This window comes from Alosa alosa, chromosome 11, assembly GCF_017589495.1.
Source record: "Alosa alosa isolate M-15738 ecotype Scorff River chromosome 11, AALO_Geno_1.1, whole genome shotgun sequence".
Classification (NCBI taxonomy): Eukaryota; Metazoa; Chordata; class Actinopteri; order Clupeiformes; family Clupeidae; genus Alosa; species Alosa alosa.
The window spans coordinates 28,685,161-28,708,499 of NC_063199.1; the positions used below are offsets into that span (position 1 = coordinate 28,685,161).

The following is a 23,339-nucleotide window of genomic DNA, read 5'->3' on the forward strand; positions in this document are numbered from 1 at the left end:
ATGTTGTTGCAAGTGGCATATACACATATGTGTACTGTACATATGGAGTGGAAAGAGAGACTGTTCTATGGACTGGGCTTAGCTGGCACAGCCCTTCCTGTCCTTTCTGTAGGACAAATAATAGGCACCTGAACACCAATTTTTGATAAAATGGTAGATCCTTGCACTATAACTATATTCCGTTCAGTGCTTATGAAAGATCTACTGTAAATGATAGCTTCTAAATTCTCCAGTGTTCCCATCATTTACATAAATAACAAACTCTTACATTCCTACATTCTTTTGTTTACCCCTTATTTGTAAGATATTAGTAGATCGTGTTTTTGATTCATGTTTGTTTTATTTGTCCACTATAGCATAAAGCAGTATGTCACAAATGTTGTCACAATGCACAACCATGCTCCAAACCTTCAATTTTCAAGATGGCCGTCTCTATTGTCTCTTTTGCCAGCAGTCCAAGGAAAAAAAATATCTGCCTTCATCATCATTTGGATTCCATGGCAACCATGTTCTGTGTGACTGCATGTGGACCCCCTCCGCCTCCGCTCCCCCGGCCTCTCCACTGCACTCTGTTCTTCCTCCCCCTCAGAAGACCAGCAGCAACACCATTTCATGTTTTACTAGACATTTTTTGTTTTTTTTTATTTCAGCCCAGGACTTCACAAGCCTATTTCTAGCCATGATCGTTTGTTAAGTCTTTGTTACACACTCATAACATACTCCTATGCTAATACATTTTGCTATTTTGTCTTCAGAATCAATCAAAGGCGACAGCATTACAAACAGGAAGGGATACAGTTGAGTCAAGCACCCTGACAAATGGAGTGATATGAATGAATATCATTCTGAACGTGTCTCCCCTTTGCAGCGTTCAGGGGATTCCATGTCCAGCCCCTTATGTGGTTTAATAACACATATTTAATTAGTCATTCTTTTATAGATTGCTTTGATCATTGTGTGTTGTGTGTGTGTCTGTCTGGGTGTGTGTGTCAGAATACTATCAAACTATTCAAAGTTTTGAGCAAATAAAGTCTTTGTCATTGCCTCTGAGAAAATTGCATTTACGTAAAAGATGATAAGTGGCTGGATATTATACTGAATATGATCACAATCTGCCCAATGACCGCTGGTTAAATATTAATTTCAAAGGTGCAAAAGTCTTATTTAATAATAAAAAAAGGATTGACTTCTGGGTCTGCTGATGCACGCTAAACTAATGAGAATATAGCATACACAAACAACCAGCCAAAAATCATAAATTAAAATAGTGACGTCTTGTTGTCTTGATCTAAAACATAAAAATCCCAAATCCACAGGAAACAATATGAAACATACACAATATGTTAATGGAAAGAAATAACAATTGAAATACACTGAAAACAGAAAACACTCAAACAATTTCCTGTGGACTGCTCTGTCCATTTTCAAACTGTTTCAGCAGGAAAAACAAAAACAAAAAAAAACTTTTAGAAATCCTGAATTATCATTCAGCCACCATTGTCCCCTCGCCACAGTATTGCCTGTTCTGTCTCTATTCCTAACCTGAAACATCCTAAGGCCAAGCTTATTAAAAACCATTGCTCTGAGCGCCCTATGTACAGCTTTGAAACAATATCTTTAACTCGATTATCATTTATTCCCCCCTCCCTCCACCCTGCATGTTCCATACACACCCCAGCCCCAAATACATCATCCCTCCTACCTGACCTCTGACCGACCTGCCCACCCCACTGAATGTTGCTTGCAACACAGTTTGGTGTGAATCAGTGAGTTCAGAGATAATATATATCAGTGAACTCTATGATAAATTGGGTCTCCACTTCAGTGATGGGGGACATAAAACCATGGGAGAATCCACAGTGAACCTCTCAATTATAGAAAGGACCATATATAGAACCTCTCACTTATAGAAAGGACAAATATGTCCATGCTTCGATGTAACATTTCAATTCCCACTGTCTTGTTTTGTTTTCTCTTTTTTCAGTAAGAAATAGACTGACTGACCCTAACATTACAATCTATACACTGCCCATCCCCCCCAATACTCACACATACACATACCAATACATATATGTATGCATACACATAAACATGCATTCACACTCTCACTATATCTCTCTTCATCTATATTCATACAATCGCACGCACACACACACACACACACACACACACACACACACACACACACACACACACACACACACACACACACACACATATACACATACAGAGGCAAATACACAAAGTGTGTGTGCATTCAAGCAAAATCCTCACAAGCTGTTGGGCAGCCTCAGATTTCAGTTTCAGGCTGTCGCTCTGCTCATCTCTCTGCTCCTCCACACTCACTCTCAGCACATGTCCCCTGCCTTCTAGCTGCTGTTACCGCTCACCCTCTCTCTCTCTCACACACACACACACACACACACACACACACACACACACACATACTCTCTTTCTCTTTCTCTTTCTCTTTGGCTCGCCCACAGGGCTCTGCCTGGCCCCTTCTCTTCACGGCTTCTCCGAGGAGCCCTCCATGGTGATGGCGGTGAACTCTTCTGCGTTGCCGTTCTCTTGGATCTTCTCCTTGTTCATGAGCGTCACCATCTCCTGCTCGCGCTCCTCGGCGCGGGAGCCGACCACCGCCGCCGCTGACCCGTTGCCCTCGCTGCCGCTGTTCTTGCTGATGTTAAGCGTCTGGTGCTTTCCACACCATCTGCAACGGAGACCGGGGGCATTGATCATGTTACAGTTCTTTATTTATTTATTTATTTATTTTGCCTTCGCCACACTAATATTGCCCCAAAATAATTTTGTTGTGGACTGATTAAGCGTTACAGCATAATGGCAAATAATTTGTCAAACAACTCACCTTTTCCTTGTCACAACAGCGGCACAAACAAGAACAATTGCTGCAAGTGCCACCAGCACTCCAATAATGACCAACCAATCTGTTATTGGGGATAGAGGAGAGGGCAGATTATAAAGGGCCACAAATCCAATATGCATTGAAGATAATGCAGATATTAAGATATGAAGACGGGTATAAAATATGGCAGCACTACTGAGAGATATAAACATAATGAAAATCCTGAAACACTTTGTAAGCTAAACATATCAATTAACTCTCAATATGCAATTTAATTTTTAAATAAATCTAAGCAAAAGAGATCTCAAAGGAGACACTACTGTACCACCATAATGTACTAATTCATCAGATGAAGGGGTGATATACGGATGAATGGGGGATATGCTCACCATTGCCCTCCTTCTCCTCCTGCTTGTCAGTTTGCCCCAGTTCATCCACATTCGCTTTCGGGATATCTGGAGCAATCACAGAACAGAGTCCAGTGATGTACTGTTAGGTTACTGTATGTGGACTTACACACACACGCGCGCGCGCGCACACACACACACACACACACACACACACACACACACACACACACACACACACACACAAATAGCCAATAACTGTATGGAATTTAGTCTAATCTCTGTAATCTCTGTCACTATAAATGGACAAAGCAGTGCATGTAGGTGTGAGCGCCAGTCTGAACATTATACAACGAAACACCAGAGGGCGCTGTTTGGCAGACCACTTGTCCTTATGGGTATAGGCCCGTGTGGCTGCTCTCCTACAGAATCCTGATGTGTTGTGCTGTACATGTAAAATGCAGCGAGCAAGGACATGACACTCTGACTGTTAAATGAGAATTACTGAAAGCCTGCACAGGACAACTACTTAACAGTTTGTCTCTCTGTGTGTGTGTGTGTGTGTGTGTGTGTGTGTGTGTGTGTGTGTGTGTGTGTGTGTGTATGTGTGTGTGTGTGTGACTGTGAAAGAGAAAGAAAGAGAAAGAAAGAAAGATGAAAAGACAGTCATATCCAGAATTGTGGGCCCAAAAATACGTTTCTTCACTGTTAAAAATATGTTTCTTCACTGTTAAAAATACGTTTCTTCACTGTTAAAAATACGTTTCTTCACATCAGCAACAAAAAAAAAATGTGTTGTGTTTATGTGCCAGCTGTGTGGTAACAGTGACATGATGTGTGGTAATGGGTAGGTATTGTATATGAGGCCCGACCACCCAAGCCCAAGGACATTAATATCTCAGATCTGGACGAGGCGGTGGAGAAAGCTTCCTGAAGCTAACTGCTAACCTGTGTTGCTGGGCTGGGCTGTTGGTTTCATCGTCATCGTATTGGTAGGTATCTCTGGGCCGTCGGGGGGCAGGATCCCTGATCCCGTAGTGTCGTCCTGAAACAAGATAGTGGTCTTTCCCGTCGGGCTGTTTCTCTGGTCCTCTTCTGGGGTCACTGGTGTTGTGTTGAACCCCCTCTCGCTGATCACACCCTCCTCCGTGCTAAGGTCGGACGCATACGTGGGCTCCTCCCCCATGTCTCCCAGTGTGGTGGTCTCGTTGTGCTCTTCTGGTTCCATAGTGTCAGTGATCGCGTTGACCGGGACCAGGTCCGGTTCTAACATGGGCTCAGCTGTGGTATCTGGGCTGTCTGTGATCTCTCCAGAGGAAGGTGTCTCAGTGGCAGCAGCTTCTGCAGCAGAAAGAGTAAGCACTGTTACAAAGGTCCAAAAGAGACCTTCTGAGATGCAGTTACATCAAAGATTGTCTTTTTACTTTAGCAACAGTCTTTGGTTACATTCTCCACCTGTCTCTATAGCATTGGAATAGCCTAGGTATAGCCCAGAAGTAATATTGGATTGTACCTTCCTATTTTCTACTTTAAAGACATCTGTAAATATAAGTATAAATATAAGTATAAGTATCTTTTGATCCCTTGAGGGAAATTTGGTCTCTGCATTTATCCCAATCCGTGAATTAGTGAAACACACTCAGCACACAGTGAGGTGAAGCACACACTAATCCCGGCGCAGTGAGCTGCCTGCTACAACAACATCGCTCGGGGAGCAGTGAGGGGTTAGGTGCTTTGCTCAAGGGCACTTCAGCCGCTTCCTACTGGTCGGGGTTCGAACCGGCAACCCTCCGGTTACAAGCGCTAAACAGTAGGCCACGTTTGCCCCTGCCATTCTAAAATCCATTTTAACTATAGCTAAAATTACATTTCTACAAATACAAATTAAATATCACATATAGAATGTGTTCTACACAGTTTTAATTTAATTAGAGAGGTGATGTTTTCTGAATGTTCCCAAATTGAACTAATGCATCTTTTTGGAACAGACACGGAACTGACCTACAAGGCAAGTTCTAATGATGCTGAGAGATCTTACCACTGCTGTCAGGTTTTGTAGACAAAGGGTTGATGGCTTTTTCACAGTTCTCCCCAGTTGAATCTTTTGACCAGAGGAAACAGAACAAAATTGGCACATAATCAGCAAGATTGTTTTTCTCAGTTAAACCAAAAATGAGAGTTAAAACAAAAATGAAAATGAATTTATCATACCTGTTTCATTATAACAGTAAGCATCGCTAAGGTCGCTTGAGTTTGCAGGCTTGATTCCGATGCCAGTCTGGTTCAAGTAGCATTTTTCATGTGGTTTTTGTCGCAGAATGCTGATGCTCATATTAGCAGTCCACCCATACCTGAAAGAGAACATCACGTTTCATTATCCTTTACAGTGTCTGTCTGTCTGTCTGTCTGTCTGTCCATCCATCCGTCCGTCTGGCTGGCTGGCTGAATGACTGCAAATTTGCTTTTTAATTTAGTTCATAGAATAGAATAGAATAGAATAGAATAGAATATCCTGGATCTTTTGATGCAACGTCCAATCAGAGTTCCTCACCTACAGGTCTCCATGTTGTTGTTGTAAGCATTGCGGACCTGCTCCTCTGTTGCCAGTGTGGTGCCCAGGGACTGGCACAGAGACTCTGCATCGCCATATGTAAGGTTGTAGCGATCAGGGCCTTCCACGTGGAACACACCATGATAACTGCAACTTCGGGACTTAACTGAAAGTTAGAAAGAGGGAGGAGAGAGAGAGAGAAAGAGGGAGAGTAAGAAAGAGGGACAGAGAGATTGTAATGATTTAGATAAACCACAATAAAAGAGATAATGTCTGCCTCTCAAGTTGTTATTACTTGTCACATTCACACATAGTCACAAAATCTCACAGCAGACTGGCAACAAGTATGACAAGTATGACTCTGAGAGGGGTAAGAGATGTCTTATAGGTGCATCTGGCCTGTTAACATTGGCCCATGGACAACAGATGCAAAATAGCCATTTTGGCTAAGTCTGGCGCATTTACATTTTTATGTTCATTAATGTTCACTGTCCATGTCTAAATAAACCTTACATAATAAATAAAAAAATAAATAATTCATTAACTAGGACAAAACAAAAACGAAACCGAATCATGACATCGACAATTTTGTTCAGAAGCCATGCATTGCATCTCTTCAATGCAACACTGATACGTTCTGACAGTGTGGACAGCACCATCTTTAATTCCATTACATATACATCTACTCATTGAGCTGATACAAATGAGAACTAACATTCACGCTACATTAGTTAGTTTAACAATAAAGTTATTTCACAAACTAGAAGATGAGAGGGCAGAAGTACAAATCAAAGGAAATAGTAATAGAATGAGGAGTAGAGAGGAGTTGTAGGAGAAAAGAAGTGCACTTTAATATTCAGAGGTGCTCAATTTATGACAAAAGTATAACAGGTGATCTTCCATCATTGTTTCTATCTTTTTCCAATTGTTGCTGTACAGTGTTATCCTGAATTGTCCCATCTATACTGTATATTACACCATTACAACAGATCAAGTGACAGCCCAACTAAAGAAGCACATCTTCAATTTGAGGCTACGCTTTGGACAAGTTCAAACACTGTGGAAGACATCATGTCTCACCCCTGTCCCTAAGAAGCCACACCCTAGTGAGCTTAATGACTACAGACCTGTCGCTCTTACATCACATTTGATGAAGACAATGGAGCGATTGGTCTTAGATATGCTCAGACTCCAGGTACACCATGCACTAGACCCGTTACAGTTTGCATACCAGGAGAAAGTGGGCGTGGACGATGCCATCACTTATATTCTACACAGGACACATTCCCACCTAGACAAGGGGAAAAGTGCTGTGAGAAGCATGTTCTTTGATTTCTCAAGTGCTTTTAACACCATCCAACCCCTCAGATTGGGAGACAAGCTCTTGCAGATGGGTGTGGACGCTCACCTGGTAAACTGGATTACAGATTACCTGACCGAGCAACCACAGTTCGTCAGACTGAAGAACTGTCTTTCTGACACTGTGATCAGCAGCACCGGAGCGCCACAGGGAACTGTGCTCTCTCCAGTCCTGCTCACCCTGTACACATCTGACTTCTGCTACAACACCGAGTCATGCCACATGCAGAAGTTTTCTGATGATACTGCAATTGTGGGGTGTATCAGGAATGGGCAGGAGGAGGAGTACAGGAGCCTGGTGGAGGACTTTGTGCAATGGTGCAAACTCAATCATCTTCAACTCAACACTTCAAAGACCAAGGAGTTGGTGGTGGATTTCCGCAGGTCTAAGCCCACTCTGCTACCAGTCCACATTGATGGGGTCAATGTGGAGGTGGTAAGCACCTACAAGTATCTGGGTCTCCACCTGGACAATAAACTGGAGTGGTCAGCCAACACTGATGCACTCTAGAAGAAAGGGCAGAGCAGGCTGCGGTCCTTCAATGTGTGCAGCAAGCTTCTCAGGATGTTCTACCAGTCTGTTGTTGCCAGCGTCCTCTTCTATGCAGTAGCATGCTGGGGAGGAAGCACAAGGAAGAAGGATGCGGGGCGAATTGACAGGCTGGTAAGGAAAGCTGGCTCTGTAGTGAGAGCTGAACTGGAGTGCATCACTTCACTATCTGACAAAAGGACCCTGAACAAACTGATCAACATCTTGGACAATGAGTGTCACCCACTCCACAGCACTATTGTTAAGCAGAAGAGCCTGATCAGCTGGAGACTTTGCTCACTGCCTTGCACAACAGACAGACTGAGAAATTTGTCCCCAGGGTCATTGAACTGTTCAATGCTTCACTTAAGGGAAGAGGAGAGATAGACTTCTCTGCATAGTCTGTCTGCCTCTTCACCCCCTCCATACTGTCTGTCCACTAGCCACTTTTACCACTGTCTTTCTGCCTCACTGTTTGCAGGCTCTATTAGCACATCAGCATATGCATAACCCCTCCCTCCATGCCATAGCCGAACTGGGGCCACACTTATACCTTCTTAAAATAATTAAATATATAGATATATAGACTTTATTTCTGCATTGTTGCACTGTTGGACTTACTCATTTGCACTATCACCATGACCACTATCACCATTGCACTATCACCAATGACTTCCGGAGAGGTCACACCCAACACCTGCCACTGACCATCGACGGTGCTGTGGTGGAGAGAGCGAGCAGCACCAAATTCCTGGGGGTGCACATCAGTGAAGACCTCTCCTGGACCACCAACACTGCATCACTGGCGAAGAGAGCTCAGCGCCGCCTGTACTTCCTGCGGAAACTCAGACGAGCAAGTGCTCCACCAGCCATCATGACCACATTCTACCGAGGCACCATTGAGAGCATCCTCTCCAGCTGTATCGCTGTGTGGGGCGGAAGCTGCACTGAATACAACAGGAAAGCCCTGCAGCGCATAGTGAACACAGCTGGAAGGATCATTGGTGCTTCACTCCCCTCCCTGAAGGACATTTACACCACCCACCTCACCCGCAAGGCGACCAAAATTGTGAGTGATGCAAGTCACCCCGCTCACAATCTGTTTGATCTACTGCCCTCTGGGAAGAGGTACAGAAGCCTGCGCTCCCGCACTACCAGACTCACCAACAGCTTCATACACCAAGCTGTAAGGATGCTGAACTCTCTCCCTCCTCTCCCCCCTCCACCCTCAGCTACATAACATCCTGGACATTGAACCCACAATGGCCGCCTGCACTACTCCACTTGCACACTTGAACACTTGCACACTTGTACACTTTACAACTTGGTGTTGTTGTCCTGAAAACACAACACTTCTGCTGCTCTTACATAACTTGCACCACTATGCCACTTTCTTTATTACTTAGGTCAAACAGAACTACCCAAGCCTTTTATTGGCCTGACTTTGCACTAGTATTTTATTGACTGTCTATGCACAATTTCAACCAAATTTTGCTGCTCTTATTTTTTCATTATTATATGTGCCCTCTTATTTACTTATTTACTTACTTTTTTGTTTACTTGAATGTTATGTTTGTCTGTGGACTTAAATTGGTAAAATATGTCTTGTCTTCACCGTGGGATAGTGAGAAACGTAATTTCGATCTCTTTGTATGTCTGGAACATGTGAAGAAATTGACAATAAAGCTGACTTTGACTTTGACTTTGACCATGACACTCATTCACACAGAGCACCTTACCTTACCTTACTATGCACAGAGAATCACAGGCTCAGTCCCTGCCTCAGTCATTGCAAGCACCTCTGATTGATTAATCACCACTATGTGGATACTGTTTTTAGAATTGATTTAGATTAAGTGTTAGTATAATTTGTATTTTAGCATATTTAGTATATTCTTTATCGTCTACTGTCCTTATTGCTTAGTTGTGTTTTTATATTATATACTTTAATTACTTTTTCTGCTGTTAAAGAATGTGTATGTGTTGTCTGTATGCTGCTGAGACCTTGAATTTCCCCTGGGGATCAATAAAGTATATCTATCTATCTATCTATCTATCTATCTATCTATCTATCTATATTTATCAACACATTTATTAGCATTGTTCCTCATTCAGGACAGTGGTTAAAAATAGGGTAAGCGATGCTGGAGGTTGCGTTTGTATTTGAACCAAGGACCAAACAAAACACCCCAGAGAGGTAGCTCACTCATCCCTTTAGTGCTCCCCAAGAAACTCAACACAGTGTTCTGTTATTGTTTAGAGGACAGGGTGCCCCAAGTTGTTTCCATATCATAGAACCAGGTAGAAGACCATTTTTTCACAGTGTTCTTAGGTAATGGAGAGCCAGCAGATTGTGAAGAAACATTTTTTGTATTGCTTAGCATCACTTACCCTACCTTTAATGCATGATACGTATTTCATAAAAAGAAAATAGTTGGTTACACTTTACTTGACAGTATCGACATAAGAGTGACATGACACTGTCATGAAAGTGTCATAAACAAGTCATAAACGTAACATAACATGACATAACGCTTCTGTTATTAAGTGACATTCGGTTTTTGTCATAACAAATTAGGGTTAGGATTAGGGTTAGGGTTAGGATTAGGGTTAGGGTTAGGGTTAGGGTTAGAGTTAGGGTTAGGGTTAGGGTTAGGGTTCATGTGTCATGACAGTGTCATGTCACTCTTATGTCAGTCAAAGTGTTACCCAGTAGTTTACTGCATATACAGTATGTGAAAGGAATATATTACATGTGCCTCTGCATGTTCAGTCACACAGGTGAGATTGCATGTCGCCCAGCCCACGAGAACAGTGTGTCCTGAACTCTGCACAGATATAGTAGCTTGGTTTGCACCCGTAGCACATAGAACTCTCTCTCTCTCTCTCTCTCTCTCTCTTTCACACAAACACACACACACACACACACACACGCACACACGTACACACACACACACACACACACACACGTACACACACCTCTGCTTGCGTAATGTGCGGTAAATATTTAGAGCCTCTATGCGGGTCAGAAACTTGAATTGGCCAGCTGCCCTTTGGCCTACACTTTACATACAGTAGTGCCTCATTCCCTTCACTTGTGATGGGGAATACTGATAACTAGTCAGAGAAAAGCACCCTCATCTATTCAGTGGTAAGGGCTTTATATATACAGTAAAGCTGTATATACAGTATGTGTTGAAGGCTCTTGTGAAAATAAACTGTGATGCAGTGCAAACACTAAGTAATCTGAGGATGATTTCGTAACATATTGACATGAGTATATTTGGTGCCCCCAAATATCCAAATATACCCCCCCCCCCCTTGTCATCAAAACAGCATCAATTTGCTTATAAGTTAAAATGTTTAGATACTTGGCAATCACTTGTAAGGAGAACTTGTTACAATCCTTCAGTGCATTGATAGTGAGACATTCCATGCAATCTCAAATCACACTGGTTTCTGTCAGTTCTGAGCTGAGGCCTGAGTTTTTCACAACAAGAATGTTAATCTATTAATTTTGCTATTTAATCTTTGTAATGGAAAATAGATGTCTACTTATGTCAAGTCTTCTATTATAGGCTACTTCTATTTTTTATTTCTCAAACAGAAACTGATATTTCCTTTATAGAAAACAGAGAGAAAGAGAGAAAAAGTGATGCATCACCCTTCTGTTCATGGCAAATAGCACATCTTAGTCATACATGATTGGTATGTTAGCTGCTATAGTCCAGATGGTTGTTTTTACAGCCAACCTGCTTAGATTTCATGGCCATGACACTAGCGGTTAGCCTAATTTTTCTGCCCAACTGGCCATTCCCTGGACAGTCCTCTGCTGTTTTCTACATGGCTTGAGTCACAGTATTTGCTTAACAAGCACAAACAATGAGCTCACAGGCAGGTACACATAAGATAACCTTTAATTGATCTAATGGAGGGAAGTCCCGCCACATCTAGTTTTGTACCAAGAAGTCATACCACATCCTAAAAGAGCCCTTCCCTGGTGTCAATAATCACCAAATACAGTATATTCAGATGCCTAAACACAACGATTAAACATTCTGCAGCAATAAGTGCTTACTCTGACAACTGGGACAGTAAAACATACAGTATTTAACAAAAACTATAAAACGTAACATAATAAAAACTTTGACAATAAAACATTTGGGCTTATATTACAGTATGTCTTTGACTTTTCACATCACTTGGGTCCCCAGTCATACACCCACCATATGAGAGGTCAAACAAATGAGTATGAGAGATATGCGACCAGACAGACAGACATAACATTCCATGCTTTAGAGTTAGATAGCCTGTTTGCTGTAGACAGCAACTCCTTTCTGCTATTTTGAATATCTGATGAAAGACATTTATCTGTGGCTAATTGAAGATGAACAGTAGAAGTGAGACACATGCATGAGAGAGAGAGATATTTTAAAGGAACCAGCAGTTCTGAAGAAATACTTCTTATCAAACTGAAATGGCAGTGGAACCAACCGCCCACAGTGTTATTTTTGCATTTGGTTTGTGGTTGGTACGAAACTAAACCAGCGTACTCTCTGCTTTGACACACCCCTATATTAACGGCTTTCTTGTGACCCCTCCCCCACACACACACATACAAGCCAGATGAATTTCATATGCTCACTGAGACTGGGTCATAACAAATAAAAGTGTGTGGAGACCAGCTCCCTTGAGCTGCTTTCTGTCACCATGGCAACCGCATCCCATGATCCAGAGCATCTGTCCCTTTGGACTCCTGAGCTCCGGAACAGAGTAGTGATTCTAGAAACACACACACACACACACGCACGCACGCACGCACGCACGCACGCACGCACGCACACACACACACACACACACACACACACACACACACATCTACAAGCGAGATGCTGTACTCTTTTCCATGTTCTGGTGTGTATGCCAAGTCACTAGTGTAGTCAGAGCATCTGAGGTCTTGTCTGGACCAGATGTCAACCAAAGCCTCCTCTTCATATTGCATTATATAAACTTCAAGCAGACACCAGTGTTGGCTACAGCAAACAGTTTTGACATTTCTCACACATTTATATTTCGATGCTTAGTTTAGTCACCACCGGATATCAGGCGAGATCCGTTGTCACTATGATGCTTGTAGACATCGGATTACCATGGTTACAGGTGCAAACACCAGCTTGTGAAAGAGAAAAGGACGACGCGGGCTGTGGAACACAGAGCACGACTCAGTGTGAGAACGTCAGAGAAAACAAGTCCCTAATGATTCAGACTGACACATGTATGTATACCAGTACATACAGTTAATCCCAAAATGATTCACACCCCTGGAAAATATCAATTTAATGTGGATTTTCTCTTGACCAATTTGTTTGTTCTGACTGAAAATGACACTGCCACATGCCAAAAGGTTGCAGCATTAAATTGAGATTTTCCAGAGGTATGAATCATTTTGGGATTTGGGATGTTTTAACTGAACATACATGCAGTTAAGCCCAACATTTTTATACCCATGCCACAAAATGATTTATAGTGCAATTTTATTTGACCAATGAGTTTCTTCTGCATGGAAATGGCATTACTACAAAATGAAAGATGATACATTGAGCTATATTGGTATAATGGGTATGAATAATTATGGACTTGTATCGACTTGTTACTTGTACTGACTAGTCTCTTTAAAAACAAACTGTTGTGCTGACTTCATTATGTAACTAAAAAATGCTGCAGTGGTCAAAATATTGCATTGTAATGGCATCTCACTAAGTTATAAGCAACTTACTGTATAAGAAATGCTCAAAATGGCATAGTAAAATGTTAACCATTGACTGATTTATTTTTACATAACTCAGTATTTTAAGCAAATCTTTTTAAAAACGAAGTTCTGTGTGGGCCATTCAGTCTTTCTATGAGTTTGTTTGTGTGGGGGGATGCAGAGACCAAGTTATAGTGTCATGACAAATTGGACAATTGTTGGCTTTTTCTGATTGGAATCTGGGCCTTTAAAGACAGCCACACCATCTCAGTGCTAAGGGCTGATTCAGCTGTCCAATTCATCTTTATTATTGAAGACATATTCACAAAATTCTCCACTGTTAGGTCCACTGTCTGCATTATTGATGGCGGGGTGAAATATTCTCACAGGTTAGCAGCAGCAGTTCTGTGAAGATTTAATAATCCAGGACTTCGGTAACATTCAAAATATGTATTTGCAATGGATTTGATGCAACAGCAGTCAACCATTTCATAATGTCTTATAAACATTGCATCAGCAGAGCTCTTCAAGACTGTCTACACAATCTCGACTGACAATGGCAGACAACCTTTTCATTTTACCCCAGACAGTCTAGTTCCAGGAGACCCTTAGTAAATAACCCTTCCTGCCCGAGGTAGTTCACACTTTTGAGGCAGGTTTCCTGACACTAGAGAGATGCTTCTCCATGCACATGTGTGATCGTGACACAGTTCATGAAGGGTACTGCCTCAAGCAGCCTCAGAGCTCAAAACAGATACTCAAATTCAATGTTCCTGAAAGCTTGGTGAGCAGCAAAGGAAAATGGGAACTATTTAAACCAGCCATTTAAACACCAGCATAGGTTCTTTGGGTCTGAACACTTTAGATGTCACGACACCCAGTGTCATGACATTTCCTAATGCAAGGGTTTGGTTTTCTAATTTCCGATGGTGCAATCTGTTATATCAACAATGTTGCTGATGTTGCTCTTTTGTTGATTTGAGAGATGTCTCTCTCTCTCTCTCTCTCTCTCTCTCTCTCTCTCTCTCTCTCTCTCTCTCTCTTTTCCTAACCTCATACACAATTTTTTTGTTTACTTGAATGTTATGTTTGTCTGTGGACTTAAAATTGGTAAAATATGTCTTGTCTTCACCGTGGGATAGTGAGAAACGTAATTTCGATCTCTTTGTATGTCTGGAACATGTGAAGAAATTGACAATAAAGCTGACTTTGACTTTGACTTTGACTTTTTGAAGTCAGGTAGAGCCTGGAAGGGTACTTTCCCCGTTTGTTTACCCTCAGGCTGAGTGAGGACTGGAGTAGGAGGAGGTGCTTGCAGTGACGGGAAGTGATGGCTCCATGACCGTTGGTGGCAGTTAGAAGGGGGGCAAACTATTGCTGAGAGTTTAGAACCTCTTTTCAAATGCCAGTAGTACACAAACAGTGTGTATGCCAGTGGTACACAAATAGTGACCCCCCTCCAACCAGAGTTTAAAAAAAGCAGAGAAGAGAAAACAACTGCTGGCTCTTCAAAAACATCCACAGGGATCAAAGCAGGCCATCTGAGACAAACTAGACGCAACATGTCTCCAAGGTGTCGCCATTAACATGCAAAACGAGCTGTCATGGGAATCTACTCAAAGTCCAGGACCCTGGTTCTCTGAAGCTCTGACTACTAAAGCCTCCTTTGTGGCATGGAGAAGTTGAAAGGAGTTGGTGAAGTTAGTGGTGGCTCTCTTACAGAGAGCATGCCAGGACCTCCAGCTGCTCTCAGGAATGGCCAGCTTCTCTCTCTCTCTCTGTCTCTCTCTCTCTCTCGCCCTGCCCCCCACACACACACACCGTCTGTCTCTCTCTCCCTCTGTCTCACTCTCTAAACCCCAAATCTGGCAAAGCCTTCACCACAAAATATAGCCCAAATGCAGGGTAGGGTAGGCCTGAGTCGGCATACAGTTTTCCAGCAGGAGAGCCAGAGGTGCTGGGCTGCCTTGGCCAAGCGTGCAGCCGTACGGGCTGAGAAGGTGAAATCTGAGAGCTCTCCTTGTGGGAGCTTACCTGAGCAAAGTCACCTGAAGGAGATTGACTCTCCCCCTCTCCCCATTCTCTCTATCACCCTCTCCTACTCTCCCCCTTCTCTCTTTATCTCCCTCCATCGCTATTATTTGGCATCAGGACCTGCTAGCTCATACATTTTCATAAGATATATTTTGCCCACCCTTGTGTCTGCTCTTAAGTCCTTAAGTCCAATATGAACACTCAAGTTCCTCTGAAGGAACAAAAAAAGACAAGACTAGAGAAAACATAATGAAAAACACGTTTAGGGAACATAATCAGATGAGACAGCTCTAAAGCCTTTATCGTAAACATTTACACAAAAACATTTATAAACAGCCGGCTCCTTTCACTCAGAAGCACTCTGAAGAGAGGATTCTTGGGAGAAATCACTGGAGCGTCAGCTCCTGTTTCCCCAGTCACCAGCACCGAGAGCATGTGGACCGGGGGGAGATTGGTCCTCTGGCCACGTGCATTAAGGTTGTGTATATGTTACAGCACTCTACCGAGCCATGCTCCCACAACCACAAAGGACTCAGTGTATATCAGAGTAAGGAAGAGGCAGAGGAGAGGTGAGGTGGGGTGGGGTGGGGTGGGTGGTTACACGCTGGCCAAGGACTCACAAAAATACTTTAACATGTAATTAATAGTTTTTCAAGCAGCATTCAAAGATGTACAGGCCAGCAGAAATTCGAGAGCCCCTTTCGCTTGTTAAAGATTCAGGTTTGGGTGTGTGTGTGTGTGTGTGTGTGTGTGTGTGTGTGTGTGTGTGTGTTTGTGTGTGTGTGGGTGGTGGGTGGGGGAGTTAAGAACATAGATTGGCATCTCTGTGAGCAGAAAAAACAGAGAGACAGAGAGAATTAGATTGAGAAACAGAGATAGAGAGCAGAGCAGAGAGGAGAGGAAGTGGAGGATGAAGAGGAGGAAAGGAGGTGAAGGTAGAGTTGCTAGCTGAAAGTAAGTATGTGGTCCTTAGTGTGAGAAGTGGTTGTAAGGGAGAGAGAGGGTATGCGGGTGTTGAGGGGGGGTGGAATATTAGAACAGGCACTGGCATGCATGGGGGGGGTTGTGTGGGGCATTGAGGGGCAGGGGGCAGTGGGGTTGGGTAGGGGGAAGGTAGGGTAGGCGGGTGGACTGGGGCGAACACGTGTCTGAGGGGCTTGGACGGCAGGTGACAGCGCCCCCGCCAATCCTCCGGCCGCATGCCCATAAGTCCTCTCTTTGTCAGGCTGCAGGTAAGAGGCCCAGACGCCCCCTCTCTCCCTGAGCGCGTAACCCGACTCCTCAGGTGGGACAGGGGGAGGGGGAGGCGTGGAGCTGGCCCACGCTGCACGCATACCTGCACACAGACCCCCATCAATCGCGCCTTGTTCAGCCTCACTGCCAGGCCAGGCTGTAGTCAGCAGACAGGGCCCTCAGTAAACACACCAGAGAGCACACACACACACACACACACACACACACACACACACACACAGACACACACACACACACAGACACACACACACATACACACCTTCACATTTACATACACACACATGTACACACACACACACACACACACACACACACACACACAGACAAATATGTACTTTACATTCACACTTGCACATATGCTTGTATACACACCCATGGGGGAGCTTGCACTGCCAATGCTCCACCACCCCTACTCTATGTACATGTATGTGCTTGAAACATGAACATGTTTGTGTGCACAAGGTGAGTTTGTACAGAGCCCATGTCGAAAGTTGAACATACCACAAAGGTTGAAAATTAACCGTGGCCGGACCACCGAGGTTTTGGCACTTTCCGTGCCGCAGACAGACAGTGATAGCACTGTCTCATGATCCTGAGAGTCACCACGAGTGTGTGTCTCATCATCGGGCAACAATGCGGCACACATTAAAATGCCAGCCGAGAGGTGCCCATGCCAGCGCCATCACACATTCATTCCCTTCATAGCGGTTTACCCAAGGTAGGACATGGGGGTCCTTGAGAACACAATGTGCCTGTGACCCTTGACCCTATGAGACCTGACCCTTATGGGACCTAAGTGTCACCAGTTGTTTACAGCACCAACCAGATGCCCCTTTTGAAGTTGACCACAGTGTGGACCTCCGCCCGGTAATGTTACCCACTCCACCCAACGTCCCAGAAACCTGCGCATATCTTCACACAGGAAATAACACACACCCTCGCTTTGCTTTGCGCTGTTGCCAATTACTCAAATACAAACGACCAAATCACACATACTTATCCACAACACCATATATATACTATGTATGTGTATACAAGCATGTACACAGAACTTGAGCAAATGGTAAGGTGTGTGTAACGTCTTCAGCCTGGCAGAAATCCAGCACCAAATATGTGTGAGATATTACTGCCATTGTCAGTTACAGACACAGACACAGACGTAGATACACACGCACACACACACACACACAGAGAGAGAGAGAGATTCACAGTGACACACTGCTTTGTCTTTGGCAAAGAGCCACAGCAGAAGAGAGAGGCATAGCATCTCTCGACCTGTTAGATTCAGAGGCAGCAGCAGAGCTCCCCTTCTCCCCCCTTCTCTCTGAAAGTGCCATATCACCGAAAACAAAGAGTACAACCAGACAGCAGTGGACAACAGAGAGGGCAGAAGAGTAGCCATAACGGGAAAAGGGGGGGAGGAATAAAGCATGAACATTGCCCCTTCCTTTGTGTCGCGTTTATATCAGCATACAACCCCACTCACACACACACCCCCAACTCTCTTACCCCCCTCCAAACAATAGTTAAGGCAAAGAGATCGCCCGTGACATTGCCTTTTCATGGCGGGAAATAGAGGTCATCTGTCGCCGGTGCACGCGTGTGCGCGGAGGCAGCCTGATTAAGCGGATAAGTCATGTTAAAGCTAAAGGAGAAGGATGATGAGTGCGCGGGCGGCAGGGCTGCCTGGAGGCACAGACGCGTCCTGTCTCGCTCTCTCTCTCCCTCCCTCTCTCTCTCTCTCTCTCTCGCTCTTTCTCTCCCTCCCTCCTCTCTCTCTCTCTCTCTCTCTCTCTCTCTTTCTCTCCAGCATGCTCGCCGGCAGACCGCTAGCTAGCCTCTCCTCGCTCGCTCGCCACGGACTCCTTTGTGTCTGCGCTGACTGAGTCTCTCTGTCTGTCTGCGCGAGGCTAGCGCCTGTCTGGGCTAACTGAGGCATGCTAGCCACTGTCTGAGTCCTTTCATACTCTCTCTCTCTCACACACACACACACACACACACACACAAACACGTTGCTTATACATGTCTCATAAACCAAACCACATGCTGCCCAGCCGGTATGTATTTCTTCCTCCCCCACACACACACACACACACACACACACATGTGGCTGAGTAATCCACTTCACAGCTCAACATCCCCTTCTCTACATACACACACACACACACACCTGTGACCATGATCCATCAGCAACAGGAGAGACAGAGGTAAGACAAAAAAAACCTTTACACACTGGCTTTGATTACACTCTGTCTTGCACACACACACACACACACACACACACACACACACACACACACACACACACACACACTGAAACACATGCACCTCACCTTCAGTTGTGATTGACCTGGCTGAGGCCAGTAATCCAAAGGTGAGCCCGACGAAGAGAGCCCACATCCTGGGCAGTAGTGACTGGCAGAGGTTGACTGAGGAGATGGTGGCTGTTGGAGGGTCCTGTGTCTTCTCTGTCAGGAGAGGGTATGGTGAGTGAGAGAGTGAGAGTGAGGGAGAGAGAGAGAGAGAGAGGTAGAAAGAGAGAGAGGGGGTGTGTGTGTGTGTGTGCGCGCGCGTCTGAGAGAGGGTCCGACGTCCACGAGTGAGTTCCTGGCGTTGGGTGTCTCAGAGGCGCAGCAGACTTTGTCCAACTTTTTAATATTCTGTGTGTGTTAAAGAGTGAGCAAACTGGCGAACTGCTTTACAGCTCGCTGCCACGGCAGACAGGGGGAAGAGGGTGGTGCTTTGAGTACACACCCTTTTGCCTCTCCCTCACCGACCCTCCCTCCATCCACCCACCCCATCTCTCTCTCTCTCTCTCTCTCTCTCTCTCTCTCTCTCTCTCTCTGTCCCTCCCTCCCTCCCTCCTTCCCTCAGTCTCCCCTTACTCCCTCCACTCTCTCTCTTTCTCATTCTCCTGTCCTCTCTTCTCCTCTCCTCTCTCTCTCTCTCTCTCTCTCCTCTTTTCTGTGTCTGACTGTTTTAGTCACCGTAGTTTTACTGTCTCAGAAGGTGGCCCTTTTCGTCTTAACCTCAAAGCTCTTTCCCCTTCCCTGTCTTTTTCTTTTCTTTTGCATTCATTCATTCTTTCTTTTTTTTCTCTTTCACTGTAATACCAACTGTTGCTGAGGGGACATCTGCTCTTTTGTAATGGTGTCTGTCTTTTTCCAAACTAAATACACACAGCTTTTACCCCTGCTCTCTCGATCTCGGTCTGCCCCCCCCCTCTCTTTCTCTTTCTCTCTATCTATTTATCCCTTTCTCATTCATTAATAGTAATGCTATTCAATATTTCATCAATTTGGGTGGAAAATGGAAGCAGGGAAGGATGGGAAATAATAATGGACTGAAAGCAAGATGGCTGCCCCTCCTAATTACTATCATATATAATTTTGGAGATGTGCAGTCAAAGACTAGCAATATTTCAATATGTCACTTGATATCATCTTATAAATTATTCAAGTTTTAAATATAGCTGAAATGTTTTTATAAATTCCATGTTAGACCACTTGTTACAGTAACTCGTTGTCATGGAGACCAGATACAACACTATTGTTAAGGCTGCCACTTATTGCTTGTTGGTTCCAAAAGAACCATTTCATAAAATGTGCAATAAATGTTCAATCAGTAGTAGAAATGAAAACTATACCAGAAGGTACAGTTATGTCCAACAGTCAATAAAAATTAGAGGTTGGCTACATGAAGGGAAAACAGAGGACAATGACTTGTGTGTGATCTGTTAATTGTTTACTAAACAATTATCCATTCGATAGCAAGGGATTGTAAAGCTACAAAACCAAAACACTTTTAAAAACACTTTTAAAAACACTGCCACGTCCAAAGTTAATAAAAATGACTCATACACAGGTTCACAGAAAGTTGCTAAATGAATAAAAGCTAATCATGTTAGTGTCATGTTTCATGTTGCTTGGTGATGCTCACTTTGCGTCACATGGGCATCACTATGACATTAACCGAGATGGTGAAGGTCACTCTCATACTGATTGATTAAACGTTGTAATGTCCTGGTTTAAAGATGAACGTAATACCAGGAACTTTTCAGCCATTTTATTGCCTCCCTCTGCAGTCTCTCTCTCTCTCTCTCTCTCTCTCTCTCTCTATCTCACAATTACCTGTGTGTAAGCAGTAAAACCCTGGCCCTGTTGATAAAGTCAGGCCCTGTTGTCTGATCACACAGACATCCTCTCAGCAAACATGCAGCATATCATATCTGTCTCACACGGCAATAAAAATATAACACACACAGACACAGACACAGACACAGACACACACAGACACACACACACACACACACACACACACACACACACACACACACACACACACACACACACAATGACTGTAAGGTGTGAAACATACAGGCACCTGCCCCTGTAACAGTCACCGCTGCCGGTGTTTGTTTCTATCCGTTTGAAAAATAAAACCCTTTCCTTGGGATTTTTCTTTTGTGTGTGTGGGCGAAGAAAAAAGTGAGTTTTTGCTCCACAGTTCCTAGATTTCCACACATTTCACCAGCAGCAGGAACCACCAAGGTAATCATGACTGTTGCCTAATCAGCTGAATCACTCAGTGGGAAAGAGTGCTTGAAGGTGAAGCCTTCTTCCTTCTTCCGTGGACAGGCCCTACTCTGCCAAAGGGATTCAGTCCCTCCCCCTCTCTGTTTGTCTGTCTGGACAGGTATGTACAGACATGAGCAGGGATGTGGTGGAGGCTAAACGCAAGCAAGTGCAGTTTATCCACCTCTGAAATTTCTGATATACACTGTAGAGTTTATCTACCTCTTATTAGAGTTTATCCACCTCTCAAAAGAGTTTATTCACCAATTGCAACTTTTAACATTAAAAAATCACACTGTTTAATCCACATTCACAATATGTACACTCATCAACACTCTAGGAGCCATTTAATACTATTGGTATTGTTATAAACATTGGACAATAACCTCCACCATCATCAAACATGTTCTGAATGCTTTTTTAAAAATCTGAGGTTTAAAAAAACTCTTATTTTACCACTACATCCTTGGACATCTTGGACATGAGAGGGGACTAGGGATCGGCAGCAGTGGGTGGATTCCCAGCCAGGGTTGATGTCACAATAACACCAAGATCAACCTTGAAACACACACAGAGAAACACACACACACACACACACACACACACATACAATGACATTTAAATACACATGCTTGCAGTCACACACACACTCAGGCATACATACATATTCACATGAACACACACACACACACACTCCTTCTGACACTCACACAGAGTGAGCTAATTAGGAAATGCTGGCCTCTATAAATAAAAAAAAGGTGAATAGCTGGAAACAGGAACAATGCTGAGCCTGTGGAAGAATGGCCAAAGCTTCTGCCCCTCTGAGCCCACACACACACACACACACACACACACACACACACACACACACACACACATGGACACCCTATAAGACACAATCGAAAACACCATATAGGGTCACAACAGGATTCCAGGCTCCTGTATCTGGTGTGTCATTTTCCAATGGGGAGTGATGACATTTGAGGCTGTTTGGTCTAACCTAAGAGCGTTGACCTTTCACTGGCCAGAGAGACAGACGGCCATGAGGTAATCTTCAAAAAGGGTTAAGAAAAGTTGGTGGGACAGTTGGCTTTGATGTAAGATGCAATGGAGGATTATGTCATATCACTGTGGATAGAAAGCTGACAGCATAATGTTTACTGCCTTGTTGTGAGCAACGTTTTTTCCCTTTTAGATACAGTTTCACACCATCAATGTGTTTAAAAAGTAACCATTATTCTCTGCATCATTTCCTGTTTCTTGTGTTGTCATGGCAGTAGAATACCGTTTGGCTAGTAGTGCTTGTGATACATGGAGACTTCAGTAAATAGTTAGTCAAAGAGTGATGCACTGGAAATTCAACAGAAGCCATGACTAAAAAAGTGAGTTTCCCACTGTTTTTATGGTGCTCTTATGGGTACATGTGTGTGTCTGTGAGAGAGAGACAGGTGGGGAGGGAGGGAGAGAGAGAGAGAGAGAGAGAGAGAGAGATAGAGAGAGTGCAAAAATCCCCTCTCTGACACTAAGTGTAAAAAAAGTGCCCCCACGCCTCTCCTGTGTTCCACCTGCCCATCTCTGGCCCATACATTCCTAACCTTTCCTTTTTGAGACGGAGCCAAGCAGTCTATAACCACCCATCCCAGTTCAGGTCCTCCGCCGAGAAAAGCTTGTCCTAGTTTCTCTCTCGAGGGGGACCGACGCTGGCCCACACCGAGCGGCTCGAGCTCCTATCTCTCCAGCGCTCGTCTTTTGTTTAATGTTTGCTGTTGTCTGCTAATGTGTTTCTGAGCTTCTGCATACAAAGACCAGTGGAACCAACGCACACTTTCGAGTTTCATTTTAACTCCGGCAAACTATTTCCCAACACTGCTGTGCAGAAAGCTATTCAAATGTGCCCTGTTGATCTATTCACACTTCACACTTCAAACCCAGGACAGCTACACCTGGAAACCACTGGAGTGAATGCCGTTTTACTCAACGTGGCTTAACAAGAAACAGGCTGTTCCAATTTCATAAAAAGACTGGAAAAAAGTGTGGTTAAAGACAGACGTAGACAGGAGAGAGAGAGAGAGAGAG

At 44.0% G+C, this 23,339-nt stretch overlaps 1 protein-coding gene across 2 annotated transcripts; it reads right to left on the reverse strand.

Annotated features, from left to right (window-relative positions):
• Positions 1–608: 608 nt before the first annotated feature.
• cd44b (CD44 molecule (Indian blood group) b) lies at positions 609–19,410 on the reverse strand. Of its 2 annotated transcripts, none has more exons than XM_048257892.1 (8): positions 19,023–19,410; positions 5,765–5,930; positions 5,425–5,564; positions 5,252–5,314; positions 4,162–4,551; positions 3,256–3,321; positions 2,870–2,948; positions 609–2,713 (listed from the first exon to the last, which is right to left on the reverse strand). In XM_048257892.1, the coding sequence occupies exons 1-8, from the start codon at positions 19,087–19,089 to the stop codon at positions 2,509–2,511; spliced, it is 1,176 nt and encodes a 391-aa protein (XP_048113849.1). In that variant the 5' UTR covers positions 19,090–19,410; the 3' UTR covers positions 609–2,508. The 2 variants fall into 2 exon arrangements, with proteins under 2 accessions (XP_048113849.1, XP_048113847.1); XM_048257890.1 differs by having other exon boundaries at positions 4,162–4,554.
• Between the last annotated feature and the right edge of the window lie 3,929 nt (positions 19,411–23,339).